Source organism: Etheostoma spectabile, chromosome 5, assembly GCF_008692095.1.
Source record: "Etheostoma spectabile isolate EspeVRDwgs_2016 chromosome 5, UIUC_Espe_1.0, whole genome shotgun sequence".
Taxonomy (NCBI): domain Eukaryota; kingdom Metazoa; phylum Chordata; class Actinopteri; order Perciformes; family Percidae; genus Etheostoma; species Etheostoma spectabile.
This window is the reverse complement of record NC_045737.1, coordinates 12,500,296-12,519,144: the sequence shown is the minus strand read 5'-3', so window position 1 is coordinate 12,519,144 and position 18,849 is coordinate 12,500,296. Positions and strand designations below refer to the sequence as shown.

The window sequence follows — 18,849 nt, the reverse complement described above, 5'->3', positions numbered from 1 at the left end:
GTTCAACAGCCTCAATGAAAGGAGAACTGCCACTTGTTTTAATATATAAATGGCTCTGCTTTAGTTATGCTTTATGAAATAAGCAGTTCATTAAAAGCAGGAGTATTTTAGTATTTTATTATCAGGCCAGAATCTTCTATCCCACGGTAAAGCCTTTGTTTGCATACTCACGGGTGAATGAAACACTTCATGCAAAAAGAACATAAAACGGCCATAGAGCACTTCGCTGGCAACATTTTCATAAAAATAATACAGAATAATATAAAAAAAATATATGTTTTTACATCATTTTGGCACACTATCATCATATCACCTTGACCTGCTTGATGCCTATTGTAAGAGAAGGCTTTAAAAATTATGATAGAGAGAATAACAGTGCTCAAATATGTAAATCCGCGTTAAAAGAAAACAATCCGAGCTGTCAGCGTCTGTGCATCGTCATATTTTCTCAACACATTGCTGATGTGTCTCAGCCAAAGGACTTGCTCAGAACATGAATAGATGTTTTATACACAAGACAATCCAACAAACCACACGTATTACATTCATTTACACAAATTTACTCACAATATATTTGCTTTGAAGTTTTAACTTAAAACACAAATTTAACCTCATCCTGCACACGACCAATCTGATGCACGAGAGTCCTGGACATTATCTTGGACACATCACAATATAAAAACAATTGGGAAAAGAGATATTAGTGAATCTCTAGTTTGCTGATATTTATTCCTCTGCTCCCGAGAAAAATGATAATAAAATTCTGCAATGTTTTCTTGTGGTTGAAATGAAAAATAAAAACTGTCATACACTAGCTGCCAATAGCTGAACAATGTAAATGTTGTAAATGGCGTCCTGCTTCTTCTTTGAGTTTCTTGCTTTTTTTCCTAAAGGTCCATGTCCTCCTCTTGGTCTTCCTCACACATACATGCTTGATCCTGTTGTGAATTCACTTCCATTTCTTCTGTATCTATTAGGTCTTGTTCCATGTTGACGTCCTCTTCAGACTTTTTGGACCTCTTCTGTGTTGGCTCACTGTCTTCTTCATGACACCTCTTCTTCTTGCCTGTCTGTTTTTGACTCACATTGAACTCCTTCTCTTGTTTAAGTTGTCGTTTTCCTCTTCTCTCGGCCTTTATGGAACGTCTTCTGTTGTTATCCATAGGCTCTTGTTGCTGTACTCCCTGCCTCTCACCTCCTCTCTCTGCGGTAAACACTTTTATCTTCTCTGGGATTCCCTCCTTTACGTCCAGATGTTGCTCTGCCTGTACCTGTCCTTGTTGGATCTTCTTGGACGTCTTTTGAGGTTCATCAGAGTCAGCTTCTTTGCCACTCTCCATCTCCTCTTCTTCACCCTCTTCTTCTACCTTCTTGGAGGATTCCTCTGGCTGTTCTTTCTGATTTCTCCCGGATGTTTCTTCCTTATTTCTCACCCGTTCCTCTGCCTGGAGATGATTCTCCTCTTGGAGCCTTTGCTCTTGTCTCCCTGCTGTTTCTTGATGTGTCTTGAGATCTGGATTCTCTGTAACTTCACTAATACTGACTGATGGCATCAGTTCATTATTCTCACTCTGACTTCTCTTTATCTCTGTCTCCTTGGAGTTCTCATTCATTTGCACCTTTGGGCTTTCTGGCCGTTCTTCCATTGGAGTCATCTTCCTCTGCTCTTCCTCCTGATCTTTACCCGTCTCATCCTCGTGTTGTGCCTCTTGTTTGCTGGCATCTAACCCTTGCTGGTTGACATCCCCTGTCTGTGTTTTGGTCTCTATCTTGTCCTCATTCCTCTTTAAAATGTCCTGCTCCTCTGACTGCCTCTTCTTCTCTTTCTCCATCTTCTCTTCCTCTGTCTTCTCCATACTCTCATTGATTTTCTCCATTTGGTTTCCTGCCTTTCTTTGTGTAGTTGTCGTAATGTAACTCTGGTTTTCCTCCTGATCTTTCCCTTTCTTTTCCTCATGTCCTGCCTTACTGGTGTCCTGCTTTCTGTCTTGTAGAACATGTTGGTTATCCTTTTCTGTCTGTGGTTCCATCTCATCTTTCTCTCTCTCTTGTGTTTTCTGCTCTTCTGGTTGAATATTTCTTTCTATCTCCTGTTGCCCCTGTTCTTTCTGTTCCTCCTGGAGCTTCTTCGAGTTCTCTTTCTTTTTTCTCTTTTTCTTAATGTTTTGCTTTTTCTTGTGCACATCAGTCATTGGTTCTGGCCATGTCTCTTCTTCTTTCTCTTCCTCCTGATCAGCGCGGACACTTTGCAGCTGCTCTTTTGGTCCTTCTGCCACCAGCACCAGTGAACGTCCTGAATCTGCTTTAACTGGTTCCATCGTCTGCTCTGCTCCACCCTCGTCTCCATCATCTTTTACTTCTCTTCCTGTCATGTCTTGTTTTTGGTGTTTTTCTACCTCTGTTGGAATCAGAGATACGTTTTCATTCTTTATAGATGTAACGTCTCTCTCTCCTTCTGCCCTGTCCACATCTGGTTTGGTCTGGTTGTGTTGGGTTTCTTCTTTATGTTCACTTTGAGCTCTGTCCTCGTCCTCTGCTCCAATCACATTATTCTCTTCCTCTCTCCCTGCCATCAGCGGAGCATTTTCTCCTTCTCGCTCATTCAGAATCTGGAATCCTGTGTTATCACATTTGGATGTGAGCTTGTTCTCTTCCTCTGTGTGTTCAGCTCCGTCCTCGGGGCTCCTCCTCTTGTTTTCTGTGTGAATAGAGAAGCAGGAGAAACAAATGACGTTTCTATTAGATTTTTCTGTGTTAATATTTCCTTATTTAAGATTAAGATATGCTTTATTAATCCTACAAATCCTACAGTCTGTTAGTATAGGGTTTATTTATTTTTAGTATTTATAACGCCATCAAACTGAATTACTGAGTACAAATTACAAATGTACTTCACTTCAATATTTCCATTTTATACTTCTACTACATCTCAGATGTAAATAATGTAGGCCTACTTGTACTTCACTCCATTTGTCTGACAGCTTTAGATTATTGTCAGATGACAGTTTTCCATCCCCTTCCTGTCCAGTGAAAACCACGTACCTCCACATGTGTTGATGTTGAATGATTGTGATGAACTGAAGGATGAAGTGTTCCTTCATGGGTTGAGAAAATTCTCCTACTTCCTAAGCTCCACAATGAGTACTCTTCTACTTTTTAAGTATGTTTTGATAATGAAATTCAAATACTTTAACTAAAGTTAGTTTTTAAATGCAGGACTTTTACCTGTAGTAGAGTATGTTCACAGTTTCTAAGGTACTTTTACTAAAGTAAAGGATCTTAATATTTCTTCCACCACGGATTTTACATTAAAATAATGCTTATTAAATTTAAAGTCAAATCAGTCAAAACCAGATCACCAAAAAGCTGAAAAACAGCAGAACATTTAGAAATGAGCACAATCAGTTTGTTACTTACTGAATTTCTTTTGTCTCCATTTCCACACAACAAAGACAACCACAGCTATTAACAGCAGAAGAGCACAACCAATAACTGAGCCAGTAATAAGACCTGGACTACCAGCAGTACTGGGAGTACTGGCAGTACTGGGGACCATGAAGAACTCATCTGAAATGGTATAAGACAGAACGTATAAGAGTAGAAAGTAACACACACACCACTTTTCTCCTGACTGTTGCAGCAAATTAGGTTTCTAATTGTAAGTGATTTCCATAATTGTCAATCATAATTGATTTAAAATCCTGATTATCCTAATTTATCTATCAAATTATTTTTTCCAATTTAGAACGTTTTGGCACCTTACTAGTGTTTTTATGATGGTGTTGCTTCTCTTCTGTGTTTTTGTTTTTCCATTCTTTATCTATGTAATTGACTTAATGTGATTGTAAAGGAGGGTCACCCCTCAGCAGGATCGGGTATCGTTTTGTTTTTGTTGGTTTTTTATACCGGTGCTGAAACGATACTTAAAAAAACAGGGTATTAGGGAATATGGTATTTTACAATAACTTGGAATGCACCCCGAGGCTTACTAGTTTCAAGTAAACGCACCATCTTTCTGACAACGTCAGATGTGCCATTAAGAAGGCACATCAGAGGCTATATTTTTTGAGGTGTCTTGAGAAATATGGTATGTCTCTTAATATTCTAAAGGAATTCTACCGTTGTACAATTGAGAGTATATTGACAGGTAACATTGTAGTGTGGTTTGGTAGGACTACTTCACATGATCTTAATCTTCTGACAAAGGTGGTCAAGGCTAACGTGGTAGGCTAACGTTACCGGCTGTCAAGTGACGTGTTAACTAGCGTCACAGGCAGTGATGCTTCTGTTGCCTCTAAAGTCTTTCAGAGTTTCAGAGAGCAGCACAAGCATTTGGCACCGAAATGAAGCACCGAAATCTGCGTTGATTTTCGGTCCGGTGGATACCGGCCGTTCATGCACCGGAGCTGTGTTAGCACCGGGTTTTGGTACCCAACCCCTCAATGATCTCTCAAGTATAAACAAAGGTTAAAAAGAAAGAAAAAAGAAAGTTCCCGGAAATCCGACACTTGTGTGCAGGGAATTTTCCTTTTTCTTAATTTTTTAAAACAGAACACATAAAATCGGAACCAAAGTGTCTCTCTAAATGATCCCATGCTGAACATACAGAAGTATATTAAACTTATTAAACATATATCAAAGATATAGTAACCCTTGTGTTGTTTTTCTTACATTTCTGTCCCTTTTTTCAACACTTTAGATGCTTTTTTTCCCCCAATGTTTGTCCCTTTTTTGACGTTTTCAACACTGCGCAACACTAACTTATTAACTTTCGTTTTACAGTTATAATTTTGAATTCATGGTCAATAAACCTCATTTATAGGTAATTACACCTAATGTTTGAGTTAGAAAACCAGAAATTAGGAATTATTTAGACTAAAATTAAAAGGAATGTATGTTGATGGATAATCACAGACTGGAATATGTCAACTTTTACTCAATACTACTTCAAAACCACTTCAATTTGTTTTTCAAATGTTATAAAACTGAATAAGACAACCCAAAATTACCCATCAAAATCCCCCCCAAAGAGCATTGTGTGGAATCTATCACGTTATTTTGGGTAATTAAAAAGAACATTGATATAGGAAAATGGGTCAATTTGACCCGAGGACAACAGGAAGGTTAAACTATATTGACCTGGGACGTGGAGGTGTGTCTCTCTGGTCTGGTTTATGTCCTGCTGCTGGACTCTACAGGTGAAGTTGTTGCCTTGTCTCTTCTCCACAACCACTCTGCTGCTGACAGTGTAGAGTCCATCAGGACCTCGGAGAGTCTCCGTGGGTCCGGCAGAGAGGAGGTTCCCATCACCGTCCAGCCACAGCACCTCAGGCTCTGGGTGCCAGCCTTCAGACTCACACTGGAGAACCCCTGCACTGAGGTTTTTACTGCTCTGGATTACAGGTGGGGAGACGGCGCCTAAAGATGAGAGGCTTTGGATGAGACATGCTAATGTTAGCGTGCCTAGCTAACTATCGTCCTAACCCAGCACTGTACTAAAAATCTATTTGCCAGCTGCCGATTCAGAACGCTGCTGCTCGAGTCCTCATTTACAGGAGGCTCGCTAGAGACACAATTCCAAATTTTACTGTAAAGTTAATTATCTAGGATTAATTGTGATTAACGATATCATTGTCTCTTTCAGTCTAATGTTTTTGTTACTTTTTCAAACAAAATAAAGTTTTAAGGGATTTCTTGGATTATTCTTTTGGTTATATATTACTTTTATGAGACCCCAAATAATATAGTAATAACACAGGTACACAGCCTATAAAGTTAAACCGTATACCCCCTTTCAATTTTGTTGCTATGACCGTGTATAGGGTCAACTAGCATCACTCGAGCTGAACATATTATGTAAAAAAATTGACAATCAGAAAATAATGTAATAATTGTTACAGTCCTGGGACACGTTCAATCTCATAATCGTTAGTGGTTGAATGACATGTTTCCTCCCACTTACCTACAACAAGCTGAACAGTAGCGGATTTGCCTAGTACTGGTATGAAGCATCTGTATGTTCCCACATCAGATATTTTCACTTTGGAGAGTTTCAGGGACACGGCTCCGTGTTTCAGTTCCTCAGTGAACAGAGATGTTCGGCCCCTGTAGGACGGATGTTTTTTAATCTCCAGTTCCACGCCGTCACGCCACACCAGGACAAACCTGGGGTCCAGGTCTGGCCTCGCCCACTCCATGGTGATGTCGAAGGCATTCATGGCAGGTACCAGGTAACACGGAAGAATGATGTCCTCACCAATGAGGGCCACTATTGGCTGAGATGGACCAATCACCTCAGACTGACCTGAAAACAAACATGATTGTCATTTCTGCAGCATAGAGACAATCGTGCATGCGTTTCTAAGACATTCTTCAGCACATGTAATGATTAAATGATTATGTGAGCAACTGTATGAATTGGTCACGTTTTGGTCTTTTGTTGAGCGTTGTCTGATGTATGGTTTATTTTTTGTATGTTATTTACATACAGTAAGTTCATGTATTGTTGTACCTTTGATGTAGGTTTTTGTTGTTCTCCAGATATATTGTGAGTATGAAGGTTACAGATAGATGTATTCAACTTATCTAATATTCTTATTAAATAATAGAAGAAGAGTAGCTTCTGTTTAAGACAGACAGAAGCTAATGAGGATCTTAACAAACAAACAGGTTAGCATGAATAGACTGTAAGTGATGTGTGGAATTCACCTCTACATGAGTGTATCAGGGTGAGGAAGACAACAGGGTGAAAAACCAGGACAGTGAATGCACCACACTGGGACAGTCTGCCAAGCATCCCGGAGCTCTAAAGAAAAAATACAAATGAAACTGTAGGAAAAGTGATTTAAAAAATAAATGAAAATATTTCATTTATTTTTCAAATCACTTTTGATGAATTCATGCACTTAACTCCGAAGTTCAGCAACATGCAAAACACTGTTTTTAACTATTATCTTCATTGTGTTTTTTTAAAAGTTGCATAAACTGGAAATTCAAAAAGTAAAATATGAGAACCTTAAATGTGTACTCACACAGTACAGTACTTGAGTGAATGTAATGTGGTCTTTGGGACCCCAAACAATAAGTATAGTCAATTTAAACGAGTTGAAATATTAATGGAGACATTTCTACTCTTTATGTCTTCATACAAGCTCAGCAAAGCGTCCTAAATACAAAAATGAATGAGCAGATACAGAACATGACACCAATCGGGGAGTTTGTCACTTTTAATTTCGGATTTATGACATTAATAACTAAACATCGTCAGTGTGAGGCATGTTTTAACCGGTCGTTAATACATTAAACACTTTTATGAACGGCGCATATGAAACTAATTATGGATCATTGTGTGAGCTGATCTTATAACACGACAACAATCGTATAAAACATAAAGCGATCATTGATTTGGCGTTGGAGCTTATAGTTTCACTTTCACTTGTAACAAAAGGAGCGATAATGTGAATAAAAAGAGGCTATTTATTTTAAACTCAAAGTAACCTACATGCTCTAAAGATCCTGGGTATATAGTTGCAATATAGAGTGATTCAATTCATTATACGTTCTGTATAATTTCCTGCACGTTGTGATGTTGATAACACTCTCTGGGGTTGGGTCGGACGGCTATAACCCTTTTTTTCTTTATATCATAAAAAATAAAAAATAATGTCGAATATCATAAACGAGATTAAGTCCAATCCTAAACACATGAACACATCATACACATTATTTAAACGTTTGCATACCTGTTGTGTGTTTCTGGAAATCTCCCCAAGGAGACACGGCCAAAGTCCAACAAATAGATGGCTGCTGCTTCCGGTCACCTGGAATAAAAAGCGTGTTCTCGTTCCAGCAGCCTAGTGCTAGTGCACAACGTTATGAATGTCTTCAATACAGTCATATTAGAAGTTCAATTAAAGCCCATTTAAGTTATTTTATTTCAGGCTGTTGTGTGATAAAAGGGATTTTAAGGGAGTTTAGATTAATGCAATTCTGGCTAAAAACATAAAATGTGTATCAAAATAATTAGTGCGGTTAAAAATGCTGCCCGTGAAAACCGAGTCCAATGGTCCCATACAGCTGATGGAGACAGACAGCTGCACTCTGCACCTTATCTGTGCCAATTGCTGCTTCCAGAATTTGTCTAATTGTTTCATCATTATAAAAGTAAACATTTTATTACACAAAGTGGCAACTAAACATAAACTCAAACAGCAGAGAAGACGTTTACATGCGTCCAAAATTTGCAGAAATATTATTGAATCCGTTTTTTCCTTCTACTTGTAAAATGTTCCCTGTGCCACTGGCTGCAACACAACCCCAAAGCATGATTGATCCCCCCCATGCTTAACAGTTGGACAGAGGTTCTTTTCATTAAATTTTGTGCCCTTTCTTCTCCAAACGTACCTTTGCCCATTCCGGCCAAAAAGTTCAATTTTAACCTCATCCGTCCACAGAACTTGTTCCCACAATGCATCAGGCTTGTCTATATGTTCATTTGCAAACTTCAAACGTTGATTTTTGTGGTGAGGACGTGGAAGAGGTTTTCTTCTCATGACTCTTCCATGAAGACCGTACTTGTACAAGTATCTCTTTGGAATGGTGTACCACAACTCCAGTGTCTCCAGGTCTTCCTGGATGGATCGTGCAGTCTAACGTGGGTTTGGACTTGTTTTTCTCACAATCCTGCAAAATGTTCTGTCTGATCTTTCTCTTGGTCTTCCAGATCTTGCTTTAACTTCCACTGTTCCTGATGACGGCCATTTCTTGATTACATTCCGAACAGAGGATATTGGCATCTGAAAACACTTTGCTATCTTCTTGTAGACTTCTCCCGCTTTGTACGCGTCAACTATTTTCAGTTTCAGTTTTCTAGACACCTGCTTAGAAGAACCCATGGTGCTGATTGTTGGTGCAAGGGCAGATGAGTCTGGACATTTAAAACCTTAAGATTGACATCACCTGGTCTTTCCAGACGATGATTGAGAACAATCCATGACACTGTCAGGTCTCAGCTTTCCAAAGGGGGCAGTTAAAGGTATAAACTCTGCAGGGTGCCTAAACTTTTGCAGACGTCCTTTTTTTGTTTTCTGTTATTTTGAAAGTGTAAATGATGTAAATAAAATCTAACTTATTGTGACATATTTTACAAATGTCTAATTTTTCATTTGATGCCTTTTGGAGATTTTTACATCTTTTCTTGGCTTCTTTATGCACATTGATACAACTTTTTACCTGGGGTGGCCAAACTTTTGAACCCCACTGAATATAGACTAGGTTGAAACAAAACCTTTTAATTAATTAATTTACACGTGAAAATATGCTGGCTCCATATACGCTTAAAGTATTAGTTTGGCAGTGTTCTTTTGGTTAAAAAACACAAAATTTACTATAAAGAAAATGTGTATCTCTGTAGGAATCCTTTCCGTAATGATTTCAGACATGAAGGTGAACATGTTCTATCCTCCAGCAGCAGTTATGAGTACTTTGTGATTCAGAGGGGGACAGTGGATCGAGGTGACTCATGCACGGACATCTACACTGCAAAAAGTGAGACCAATAGTTACTTAAAAAGATACTTTGATCAAAATACTTCAAATGAATTAACATTTAAAACATAAAATGAAGTACAAAATAACAAAAGTAACAAAATGTTAGATTTAATAGATTTCTGAGTAAAAATGATTTAGATTTACTAATCATCTGGTAGTTATCAATTTAGATGTAGTCACTATGTGTACTGTATATAAACAAATAAAGAACATAATGATGAATGAATGTGGAAGAATAAAGAATATATGAAATCACGTTTAAATGTAATTTTAGAGCTATATATATATAAATTCAATTCAATTCAATTTTAATTTACATAGCACTAAATCACAACAGTTATCTCATTGCGCTTTTCATGAATGAGCAGGTCTAGACCGAACTCTGTGATGTTATTTACAGAAACCCAACAATTCCCACCAAGAGCAAGCACTAGGTGAAAAAGGCAAGGAAAAACGTATATATATAGTATATCTGGATAAACATTATGTCTAATCCACTCAATAGCATGCCTTCTTGGTACCAGTTTACTTACATTGGCTATTGGCTCTACAGATCACCATGCAGTGAAAGTACAGCTGAGAAAACATTTATTTGAGCATCTTTGTCTGAACTTGATTATCCAAAATTTCTTAAATGTTACATGCCAAAATACAACAAAAAAGTACAGTGCTGAATTTAAAACATACAGGACCAATGTGCACAATAGGGATACCTATTCACGTTAATTCACTAATTTATAAATGAAAATATGATTGGCTCTATACATGTTGAAACTATGTTTAGTCTGGTAAGTCCGGTTTACTATTTAACAAAAAATGTTTGTCCCTGTAGGGATCCTTTCCATAATGTTATCAGATTTGAAGCTAAACGTGTCCTATCCTCCCGGTGTTTATTTTAGTTGGCCTCGCCACATGAAAATATGCTGGCTCTATACATTCTAAAATTATTTCTATTAATTAGTCCGGTGAGTTTGGCGATTGGGATTTCAGAGCAGTTTCTGGTTAAACGAGGATTTTACTATTTAACAAAAAAGGTCTCTCTCTGCAGGGATTCCCATAATGTAATCAGACATAATTAATCTAAACCTGTTATCCTCCCGGTATGTATTTTACTTGGCCTCTCCACTTTCTCACTCCACAGCAGTTATAAGTACTTAGTGATTCAGAGGGGGATAGTGGGTGGAGGTTGCTCATGGGATCCAGTAGGTGTCATTGAAAGCAGTGCTTTTTGTCAGCCAGAAACCTTCATAAAACTAGAAGGACACTTGAGTGCCTTTGCCAAGGCATGCCATATCTCACAACGTTAGTGGGAATTTTCTCAGTCTGGAACCAATGCTGCTTGGTTCTTTCAGAGAATGACACATACTCTCTAACTGGGACGTTTTGGGAACGATGGGCGGGGAATTGCTACTGACAAAGTACACTCGGGTAAAAGCAAATTAGTTTTAACCATGTATGCATCTAACTTAAATAGCTCATGTTACTATATTGTGTGAACAGTTAATTTAATATTACATGTGGCGTTTTCTTTACCGGGGTTTAAATGTACCACCAAAATAAGTTCCTTTTCGAGACCATTTTACAGAGGCACAGTCGCTGTGTACGGAGCTTAGCGCAGCCCCAGATGGTTGGGATTGGTGTAAAGAAATGTAAACAACCCAGAGCTGTGTCCCTGAATGTAACTGTCTCTATTTACTTTACTCCACAGTGATGTGGAGATAGGTCTGACAATGCAAGACTACTATGCTGTGTACAAGAGACATCTGGTCAGAAAGGCCACTTTACATCTTGGCCGACCCTTCCCAGTCCTCACACCAGAAGTTCCACCTTCTGCCCTTTGGGCGAAGGTATAGGGTCCCTTGGCTCAGCAGCTCCAAGGCTTAAAGATTCTTCATTTCCAAGGGCTCCTGCACGCTGCCTGCGTGGCGTGAGCCTGTCAGCTGTGTGGCGTGTCCGTTTTTTTAAATTTCGGCTGCCATGTTAACAGGTTAGGGCTTGCACACTGCCTTTTATATAATTGTAGCATCATAGATAATTGAGATCAGATTGTGTTGTTGGACATGGTTTAAATTGAAGGCCTTGTTGGAATTTCCACTGTAACCTTTTTTTAGCTTTAAATGAAATAAACCTTAAACTGTTTCAGAGACTCACATTGCTGTTTCTTTATATATTTTTTTTTTTATAAAACCATGCCTTTAGGCCAACCATTAAACTGTACTGTTAAAATGTTAAGGATAAAACAACATTGATACACAGGAAGAATGTGAAGTGTATTGTTTCTGATGGATGCAGGTGTCACTGAGAGATAACACATTCAGAGTCAACGCTGTTCACATTCAAGCAAGCTTTATTAACGTGATAATGCAGATTGATAACATGAGATGTGAGCTCGCCTATATACAGCTCTGCAGGTACGTGTGGTTGCTGAGAACAAGTACACACACTGTGTACTATGGATACACACTATACAGCATTCACCAACAAAAAGACACATTGGTTTGTAAGTCCAAGCAGGATTTACATCAGCAACTTATTTTGTCTCCATCTTGTGGCATTTTTGGTTAAATTCAGTTTGGGGGACACAACATGTAAAAACTTTTGTTTTACAACAGGTCTAAAAATCAGTATTTGCTTTAACCAGGTTATAAATTAATGAATTTAGTCACATGCGACTTTAAGCTTCATTCTTCTGTAGCGCTCCCCGTTTGGTCCGTTTGTGTTCAAGCCTATATGAATTCATCTCAGTAGCTGCAAGAAACAAAAGAACAACCAAATCAATCACTAAATGATCGTTAAAGATTGGCAGATGATGTCAGATACAAGGTTGAAAATATATCAATAGTTCTATCTTTTCTGTCCTATATCCTTTCTGTTAAAAGGAACCACAAGGTTTTCTAAAAAGTTGAATTTTTACAGTTGTTTTCTGGGAAACAGCCCCCTGAATATGTTAAATGTTGTACTGTTTATTGATCCCCCCCAGTGGGGAAATTACATTACAATTTACACTCTGTTTTGTTAGTTATCACTACACACAGGCCTAACACACACACACGCTCAGGACCTATTCATGCACAAATGGAGAGATGTCAGAGTGAGTGGGCTGCCAGTGCCAGACCAGCTTCCCTGAGCAGTTGGGGGGGTACAGTGCCTTGCTCAACAGCACCTGAGTAGCATCTTCAGCTACCAAACCACACTCTGTACTTTGGTCCATATGGGGACTTGAACCAGCAACTCTCTGGTTCACAACCCAACTCCCTATGGACTGAGCTACTGCCACCATTCAGTGGCTTTGATATGAAGCATATTTGGGTGCCCATACACAGCCAGTAAAAACAAAGAGGGGAAAGATATAAACCCGTTTGGTTTTTTAATATCTATGTCTAAAGGGTTTTGTTTCTCAAGCTTTTAGAAAGACACACATGAACTCAAAACATTTTCACACAACCCAGACACATTTATGTCATTAAAATTGAATCCATTAATTGAATCTATTCTTGAAAAATTATCAAAAAATGACAACTTTTAACATGTTTCATTAGTGAAATGTGAATTGAGGAGCTGATTGATGTTAAAGAAGTTAGGTTTGAAATGCATTCATTTGATACATCCATATCTCTACTCACAAATCTGAATAATAATGCTAAAAATGTGATTTTTAAAATGTATAAGTTACTAATAAAACAAAAGAAATCTTTGTAAGGTACACTGCCACTGTCTGCAAAATTAGTAATACTGTCATAGAGCTCAAAAGTATTAGTCACAGGTCTTCGGCAGTTTTGAGGACAAGGACCCCGTAAGAGAGACGAAGCAGGGACCCCCTACTACATATACTGAACAAAATTATAAACACAACACTTTTGTTTTTGCCCCCATTTTTCCATGAGCTGAACTAAAAGATCTAACCAGTCAATATATGGTGTTGAGGTCAGGAGAAGTGGTAACTAACACAGATTTAGACAGAATTATGAACAATAATTTTGAGAAATAAGCGTTTTGTGTACGTAAAAACGTCTTAGGTCTTTGAGTTCAACTCATTAAAAGTGGGGGCAAACACAAAAGTGTTGCATTTATAATTATGTTCAGTGTATACGTAAAGTATAAAATGTAAAATGTTACACTGGAACCATAATAATGTAGGGTAAGGGACAAGGGACTTAAAGCCTTTGCACACACTTTTTTATGGTGCATACAATACTAAGCTTTTACAATAAAAGTTGAAGGCATATTCATATCATCATGTTTTAATGTTAAAATGTGAATCAGTAAATCCTGAAGCTTAACTGTATTTGTGGATAGCCAGTTAGCCTCACCAACGGTGTGTACAGTCAAAAACATATATTTACTTATAATATGTTGGATTCTTTCTTTTTTTAAACTATTGAACAATAACTTGACGGCCCCCCTGCAGCGACTCTGAGGACCCTCTAGGTGGCCCAGACCCCCTGATGCAGATCTCTGGAATAACCGAAGAAGAAGAAAGGGTTTCTTACGACGTTGTGGTGCATCCAGACACGTGAGCGGCGGTGCCGGTGTACTGGACGTCACAGCGAACTACGTTGTTGTTGAAGTTGGACTCTGGAACCTGCTGCCGGGGGTTTACCGTCACCTGTCAGGACAACACAAGGGCCATCAGTGCATCAGGTCACCTCTCCTCGAGTTTCAAGGACTATTTTTCTTTATTTCATCAACTCAGCACACAAAAAGACCATGTGTAAGTCTGTTTCTCCATACTTTCCTACCCCTATCCTCTCAGCTCCAAGTCTGTTAGTAAGTTTTTTTTAAAGACTCAGATATTTCCTAAAACACCTGATCACTATTTTGGAAAATGTTACTTAAACAGGAGGAAGTCATGCATTTGTTGGGGACTCTTTTCAGAAGCAGATTACTCGTATTGTCAGTTTTACAGCAAAAGAGATGCTTTTCAGTTTGATAGCCTGTTGTGACCTGTTGCCTTTTGGAAAAGTGTTTGTTTGGTGGTTTTTGGGCATTTTAGGCCAAAAGACAGCTGACGACACGGAAGGAGAGAGAGAGGGGGAGTGACATGCAGCAAAGGGGCGCAGGCCGGAGTCCAACCCGCGGCGTAGAGGCGTAAACATCTATATACTGTGTGTGCGCCTGCTCAACCAATTGAGCTAACTCAGCCACGAGTGCAACATACAGTACAATTGTTTGAAATCAAGAGGATTGTGTCCGTCTTTGACACTTGCACTTCCGTCAAAATGAATTAAAATAAACGGATCTTGATGCATTTGGTTTTTTTCCCGTTGTACCCTTATCACACTGAACCAAGACACCCAAACTGTGGTTTGAACTGAACCATGACATTTGTGTACCGTTACACCCCTATTGAGTTATAAGGAAAATATAGAAAGAAAAAAAAACTTCAACTGAGGATACTGTACTTTACGTAGCTTATTGTAGTCTGTATTCTTGTATTGTACTGGATGTAAAACTGGGTGTTGTCTTGCATGATTATGCTTTTCTTTGCCAGGTCGCCGATGCAAATGAGAACCTGTTCTTAACGGCCTACCTGGTTAAATAAAGGTCAAATAAAAAATTAGATAAAAGGATGGGAGACGAAATGTCTTCAAGAACCTTATCATAGTCCAGTTACCCTTGAATTAGCCTTCCTCCGATATTAAAAAATGTATCCCTCAAAAGTATGGAAGTGAATAGAAAAACACAACACATGTCTAGAAACACAAAACAAGAAAAAAAACAGAACGTTTTGTTTCTCAGCACGCTGACGGACCTTGAGGATGTATCTTCCAGGAGAGACGTCAGTGATGTCGATCCACTGACAGTCAATGTCGGCGTTGTAGGTGTCATAACAACCTGGGCTCAAACCCTGTACACACAAACACAAACACACACACGCACACACACACACAATATCTGAAATTTCGAATGTGTATTCATCACGTTTGTATTGATTTTTTGTTTGTCTTTGTCACTCCCCGATGTGAGTCAAGTGCAGATGTAAGTTGCGCATGCTCAGATTTAAACGGTTTCCAACGTAACTGTCAAACGGAAATTTGTGAAATCCATGAAATAATAAACTTCTTCTCATTACAAACAATAACAGAAGATGGGAATCATTTTAAAATCATTATCTAAGATTGTTTGACTGCTAACGTTAGCTCAAAACGCCATTCGAGTGACAGCCTTTGTTGTGTTTGATTTCTAGCTTGTAGCTAAGCTAGCAGTCATTTCAAAAACGTTTTTGCTATCTACGATTGATCGATTGCTAACGTTAGCTCAAAACGCCTTTCAACTGACACCCTTTGTTGTATTTGATGCTAACTTGTAACCAGGAGTGAACTAACTTCGATAGGTATGTCCATTTTTTACTATATTGACATTACAGAAGTCTCTCGTTAGCATCTTGTATGCTAATTGTTGCAAACTGACACAAGCGCAACTCACAACTTCTCTCGTCGCAAAGTGACGCATGCGCGACCCAAATCTACACTCTACTGACATCGGGGAGTGACAGTCTTGTATAACTGTGTCATACTGTTTTTGTTTCTTTGACCCCATTTGCTTCAGGATGAGCTGGAAGCTATTCTCCCTGGGGTACGGTTTGTTACTGATGATTGATCTTTTTCTGTTTTCTGGTCTCAGTGTGTTGGTACCTGTGTGTGTGAGGTGCAGGCGAAGCGGCGGTAGTATCCCGGGTCACAGGAAGTGTCCTCCAGACAGAAGCTGGCCTTGTGACCCTCGGCTACCTGGCTCTGAGTGTGGGCGTCCAGCAGCTCGTACAGGCTGAACTCATCCATGCTGTGGAAGTGACTGAACAACAACAACAACACAAGAAAGACAACAAAAGTATTAACCAGGTAATTCAACGAACACACTCATATACTGCTGTTAACGTTTTGCTGCCTACTTGTGACAGCTGTGCCACTCCCAGGCATATCGTGGTTTACTGGGCAGGAAGTCAGCGGTTCCCTGGTTCTTCACCCGCTGGGGAAACCTCAACAAAACTCTGGTGTCATAATCGGAGGAGGAGCTGGCGGAGCTGGAGGAGAAGAAGTTTAAAAAATCCCTTCACTGAAACCATCGCAGGGAGAAACCGTATCACTGTCACATCATCACTGGATGGCTAATATACAACCAAACCATCATGCCATCCACACACAGAATTATTTCTCCGAATAAAACTTTACAGTCAGTCAGGCTTTCAGCCGTCCCTCCACAACCAGCAAGCACCAGCTCTATAACAGCCTGACAGCTGGTGTTATCTTACGAGGCGAGGCAGTTCTCCTCCGCAGCACAGCGCAGGTTGTACATGGACATTCTCTGGATGTAGGAGGCGATCTGGATGTAGTATGGGTCGGGAACCAGATCAGGGAGACCTACGAACAGGAACACTTTTAGATCACATGGAGCTGTTTGGGCTCTGGTTGGCTGTTCAGGCACATAAAACAGTCCTTTAGATTTGGAGTCGATTGAAAAGGCATGCTGAGCTGATTTGGTCAGCCTCTTTCATGAATGTAGCTTAGATTAGATTCAACTTTATTGTCATTGTGCAGAGTAACAAAATGCAGTTTGCGTCCAAGCAGAAGTGGAAAACGAGCAGAAAAGTGCAATGTGTTATACAAGAACAGACAGCCAGACACACCAGACTGTCTCCCTCTCTCCCTACTTGGAGCTGGGCGGAGTTGCCATTGCAGTGATATCAGAGCGCAGCCCCTGCGCTCAAGGAGAGCTTTAATGATGAGAGATACATTTTACATGTTCATTTTTGTAAATGTTTATCATGTACCAGACATAAGTGCACCGTGTATGCCTTACTTGTGTTTACAGCCGTTTGCTGACGTGTATCATTATCAATCCAGTTTAATGGTGGTTGAGTTTTTCAGTCAGTGTCAGCAACCAAAGAGAAGAGTGTGTGTGTGTGTGTGTGTGTGTGTGTGTGTGTGTGTGTGTGTGTGTGTGTGTGTGTGTGTGTGTGTGTGTGTGTGTGTGTGTGTGTGTGTGTGTGTGTGTGTGTGTGTGTGTGTGTGTGTGTGTGTGTGCGTGCGCGCGCGCGCGCGCGCGCGCGCGTGCGTGCGTGTGTCACTCACTCAGCGGGACACATGCATCACAGCAATGTATGAGAGTGCTGCGTCAACTGAAGGAGAGCTTTTAAAACTTTGAGAGATATGTTTATACATGGTTGAATATTTATACCTTTTAACATTGATGCGGTATTTACACAGTATTTTTCTCTGCTGATTTATGTTTAACAAGTCTGCCAGCTTCTTTTACATTTTTGTTTAGACCTACTGCTGTGTTGTCTTTGCATATTAGCCTTAGACCTGCTCATTTTATTTTATGTAGAAAAACTGAAACAATGGCAACATATGTCTTAAATTACAAATCAAGCACTTTATTTCAATGGCTACTTTTAGGTTGTAAATAGTGAAATTAAGTATACTACAGTGTGCACTTTATTATTTTGCTTGCTTATTGCAGCTGTGTGCAGTAGTATAATTATTGTTTTTAGGCTAAATTACTTTTAGAATTCATTTTCAGAATTTTAATTATGCTTAAATATGTGTTTTCAGTATTTTCAGCACTTAACTCTTATTTTTTACTTGTTCTACCTCACCTGTTTTTATTATTTGTTAAATAGTGTTTTTTTAAAGTTAAATAAATGATCCTTTTTGAAGTGAGACGTGTAACATTTGTTGTCATCATCATGTCATTTTTATGATAAATTAAATAAATTGGGGAAGCAAAAGCAGTATTGACTCCAAATATCGGCTCACGAAAATCGGCAGCCCGTATCGGTCTTTGGCAAAGGCTGATGGAAAAAAAAAGAAGAAAAATCAACATTGGCACTAAAAAAATCCATATGGGTTGATCCCTAATAGAGTCTCAGGTAAGTGTGTTAAGCTTAGTTTATATTTTTGGAGGTATGGGGCTGTCAGAGTAAACAGATGAGCTTCACCAGTGGCTCACTAATTTACATTATGATCAGCTAATTTAACAAGTGTGCAAAAGCATTGTCTATATTTTATATGGGGTCACTTTGCTCAAAATAAGTCATTATGTTTTAAGGTATTTTTTGTGGCTTGATTGTAAACTTAACAATAAATAAATGGTTTTAAAGAAAAATATTGTTGGTCAATTTGGTCCGATTTTTCATTGAATCAAGAGAAACACAGAAAAGAGGATAATGGTTCAATCTCCTTGCTACACTAATGATAGTATTAAGACTTTCCTCTGTATATCCTCTACAATTATAACTGTGGAAGTATTATTTTTGTCCCCTTCAAAACTTGCTCTTCAGAAATGTTATGTTTATTGTCCC

General features: G+C 39.0%; 2 protein-coding genes across 2 annotated transcripts in view; both read right to left on the bottom strand.

Annotated features, from left to right (window-relative positions):
* Positions 1 to 219: 219 nt before the first annotated feature.
* Positions 220 to 7,810, bottom strand: LOC116690156 (trichohyalin). The gene is made up of 6 exons (XM_032516932.1): positions 7,743 to 7,810; positions 6,709 to 6,805; positions 5,963 to 6,304; positions 5,140 to 5,418; positions 3,418 to 3,567; positions 220 to 2,698 (listed from the first exon to the last, which is right to left on the bottom strand). The coding sequence occupies exons 2-6, from the start codon at positions 6,794 to 6,796 to the stop codon at positions 888 to 890; spliced, it is 2,670 nt and encodes an 889-aa protein (XP_032372823.1). The 5' UTR covers positions 6,797 to 6,805; positions 7,743 to 7,810; the 3' UTR covers positions 220 to 887.
* A 4,067-nt stretch (positions 7,811 to 11,877) lies between these two features.
* The window catches only part of lox (lysyl oxidase), an 8,239-nt gene continuing 1,267 nt past the window's right edge, over positions 11,878 to 18,849 (bottom strand). The window contains exons 2-7 of the mRNA XM_032516936.1: positions 16,798 to 16,906; positions 16,438 to 16,569; positions 16,184 to 16,340; positions 15,301 to 15,396; positions 14,039 to 14,154; positions 11,878 to 12,296 (exon numbers count right to left, since the gene is read on the bottom strand). Coding sequence (XP_032372827.1) covers positions 12,290 to 12,296; positions 14,039 to 14,154; positions 15,301 to 15,396; positions 16,184 to 16,340; positions 16,438 to 16,569; positions 16,798 to 16,906 — 617 coding nt within the window. The 3' untranslated portion in view covers positions 11,878 to 12,289. The remainder of the gene's footprint in view (positions 12,297 to 14,038; positions 14,155 to 15,300; positions 15,397 to 16,183; positions 16,341 to 16,437; positions 16,570 to 16,797; positions 16,907 to 18,849) is intronic.

What these genes read in the sequence shown, in the direction of transcription:
- LOC116690156 (XM_032516932.1), bottom strand. Translation starts at nt 6,796, where the DNA reads ATGCTTGGCAGACTGTCCCAGTGTGGTGCATTCACTGTCCTGGTTTTT. An exon ending in TACTGTTCAGCTTGTTGTAG is followed by an intron (nt 5,419 to 5,962) that starts GTAAGTGGGAGG and finishes TCTCATCTTTAG; the next exon opens with GCGCCGTCTCCCCACCTGTA. An exon ending in ATGGAGACAAAAGAAATTCA is followed by an intron (nt 2,699 to 3,417) that starts GTAAGTAACAAA and finishes CTATTCACACAG; the next exon opens with AAAACAAGAGGAGGAGCCCC.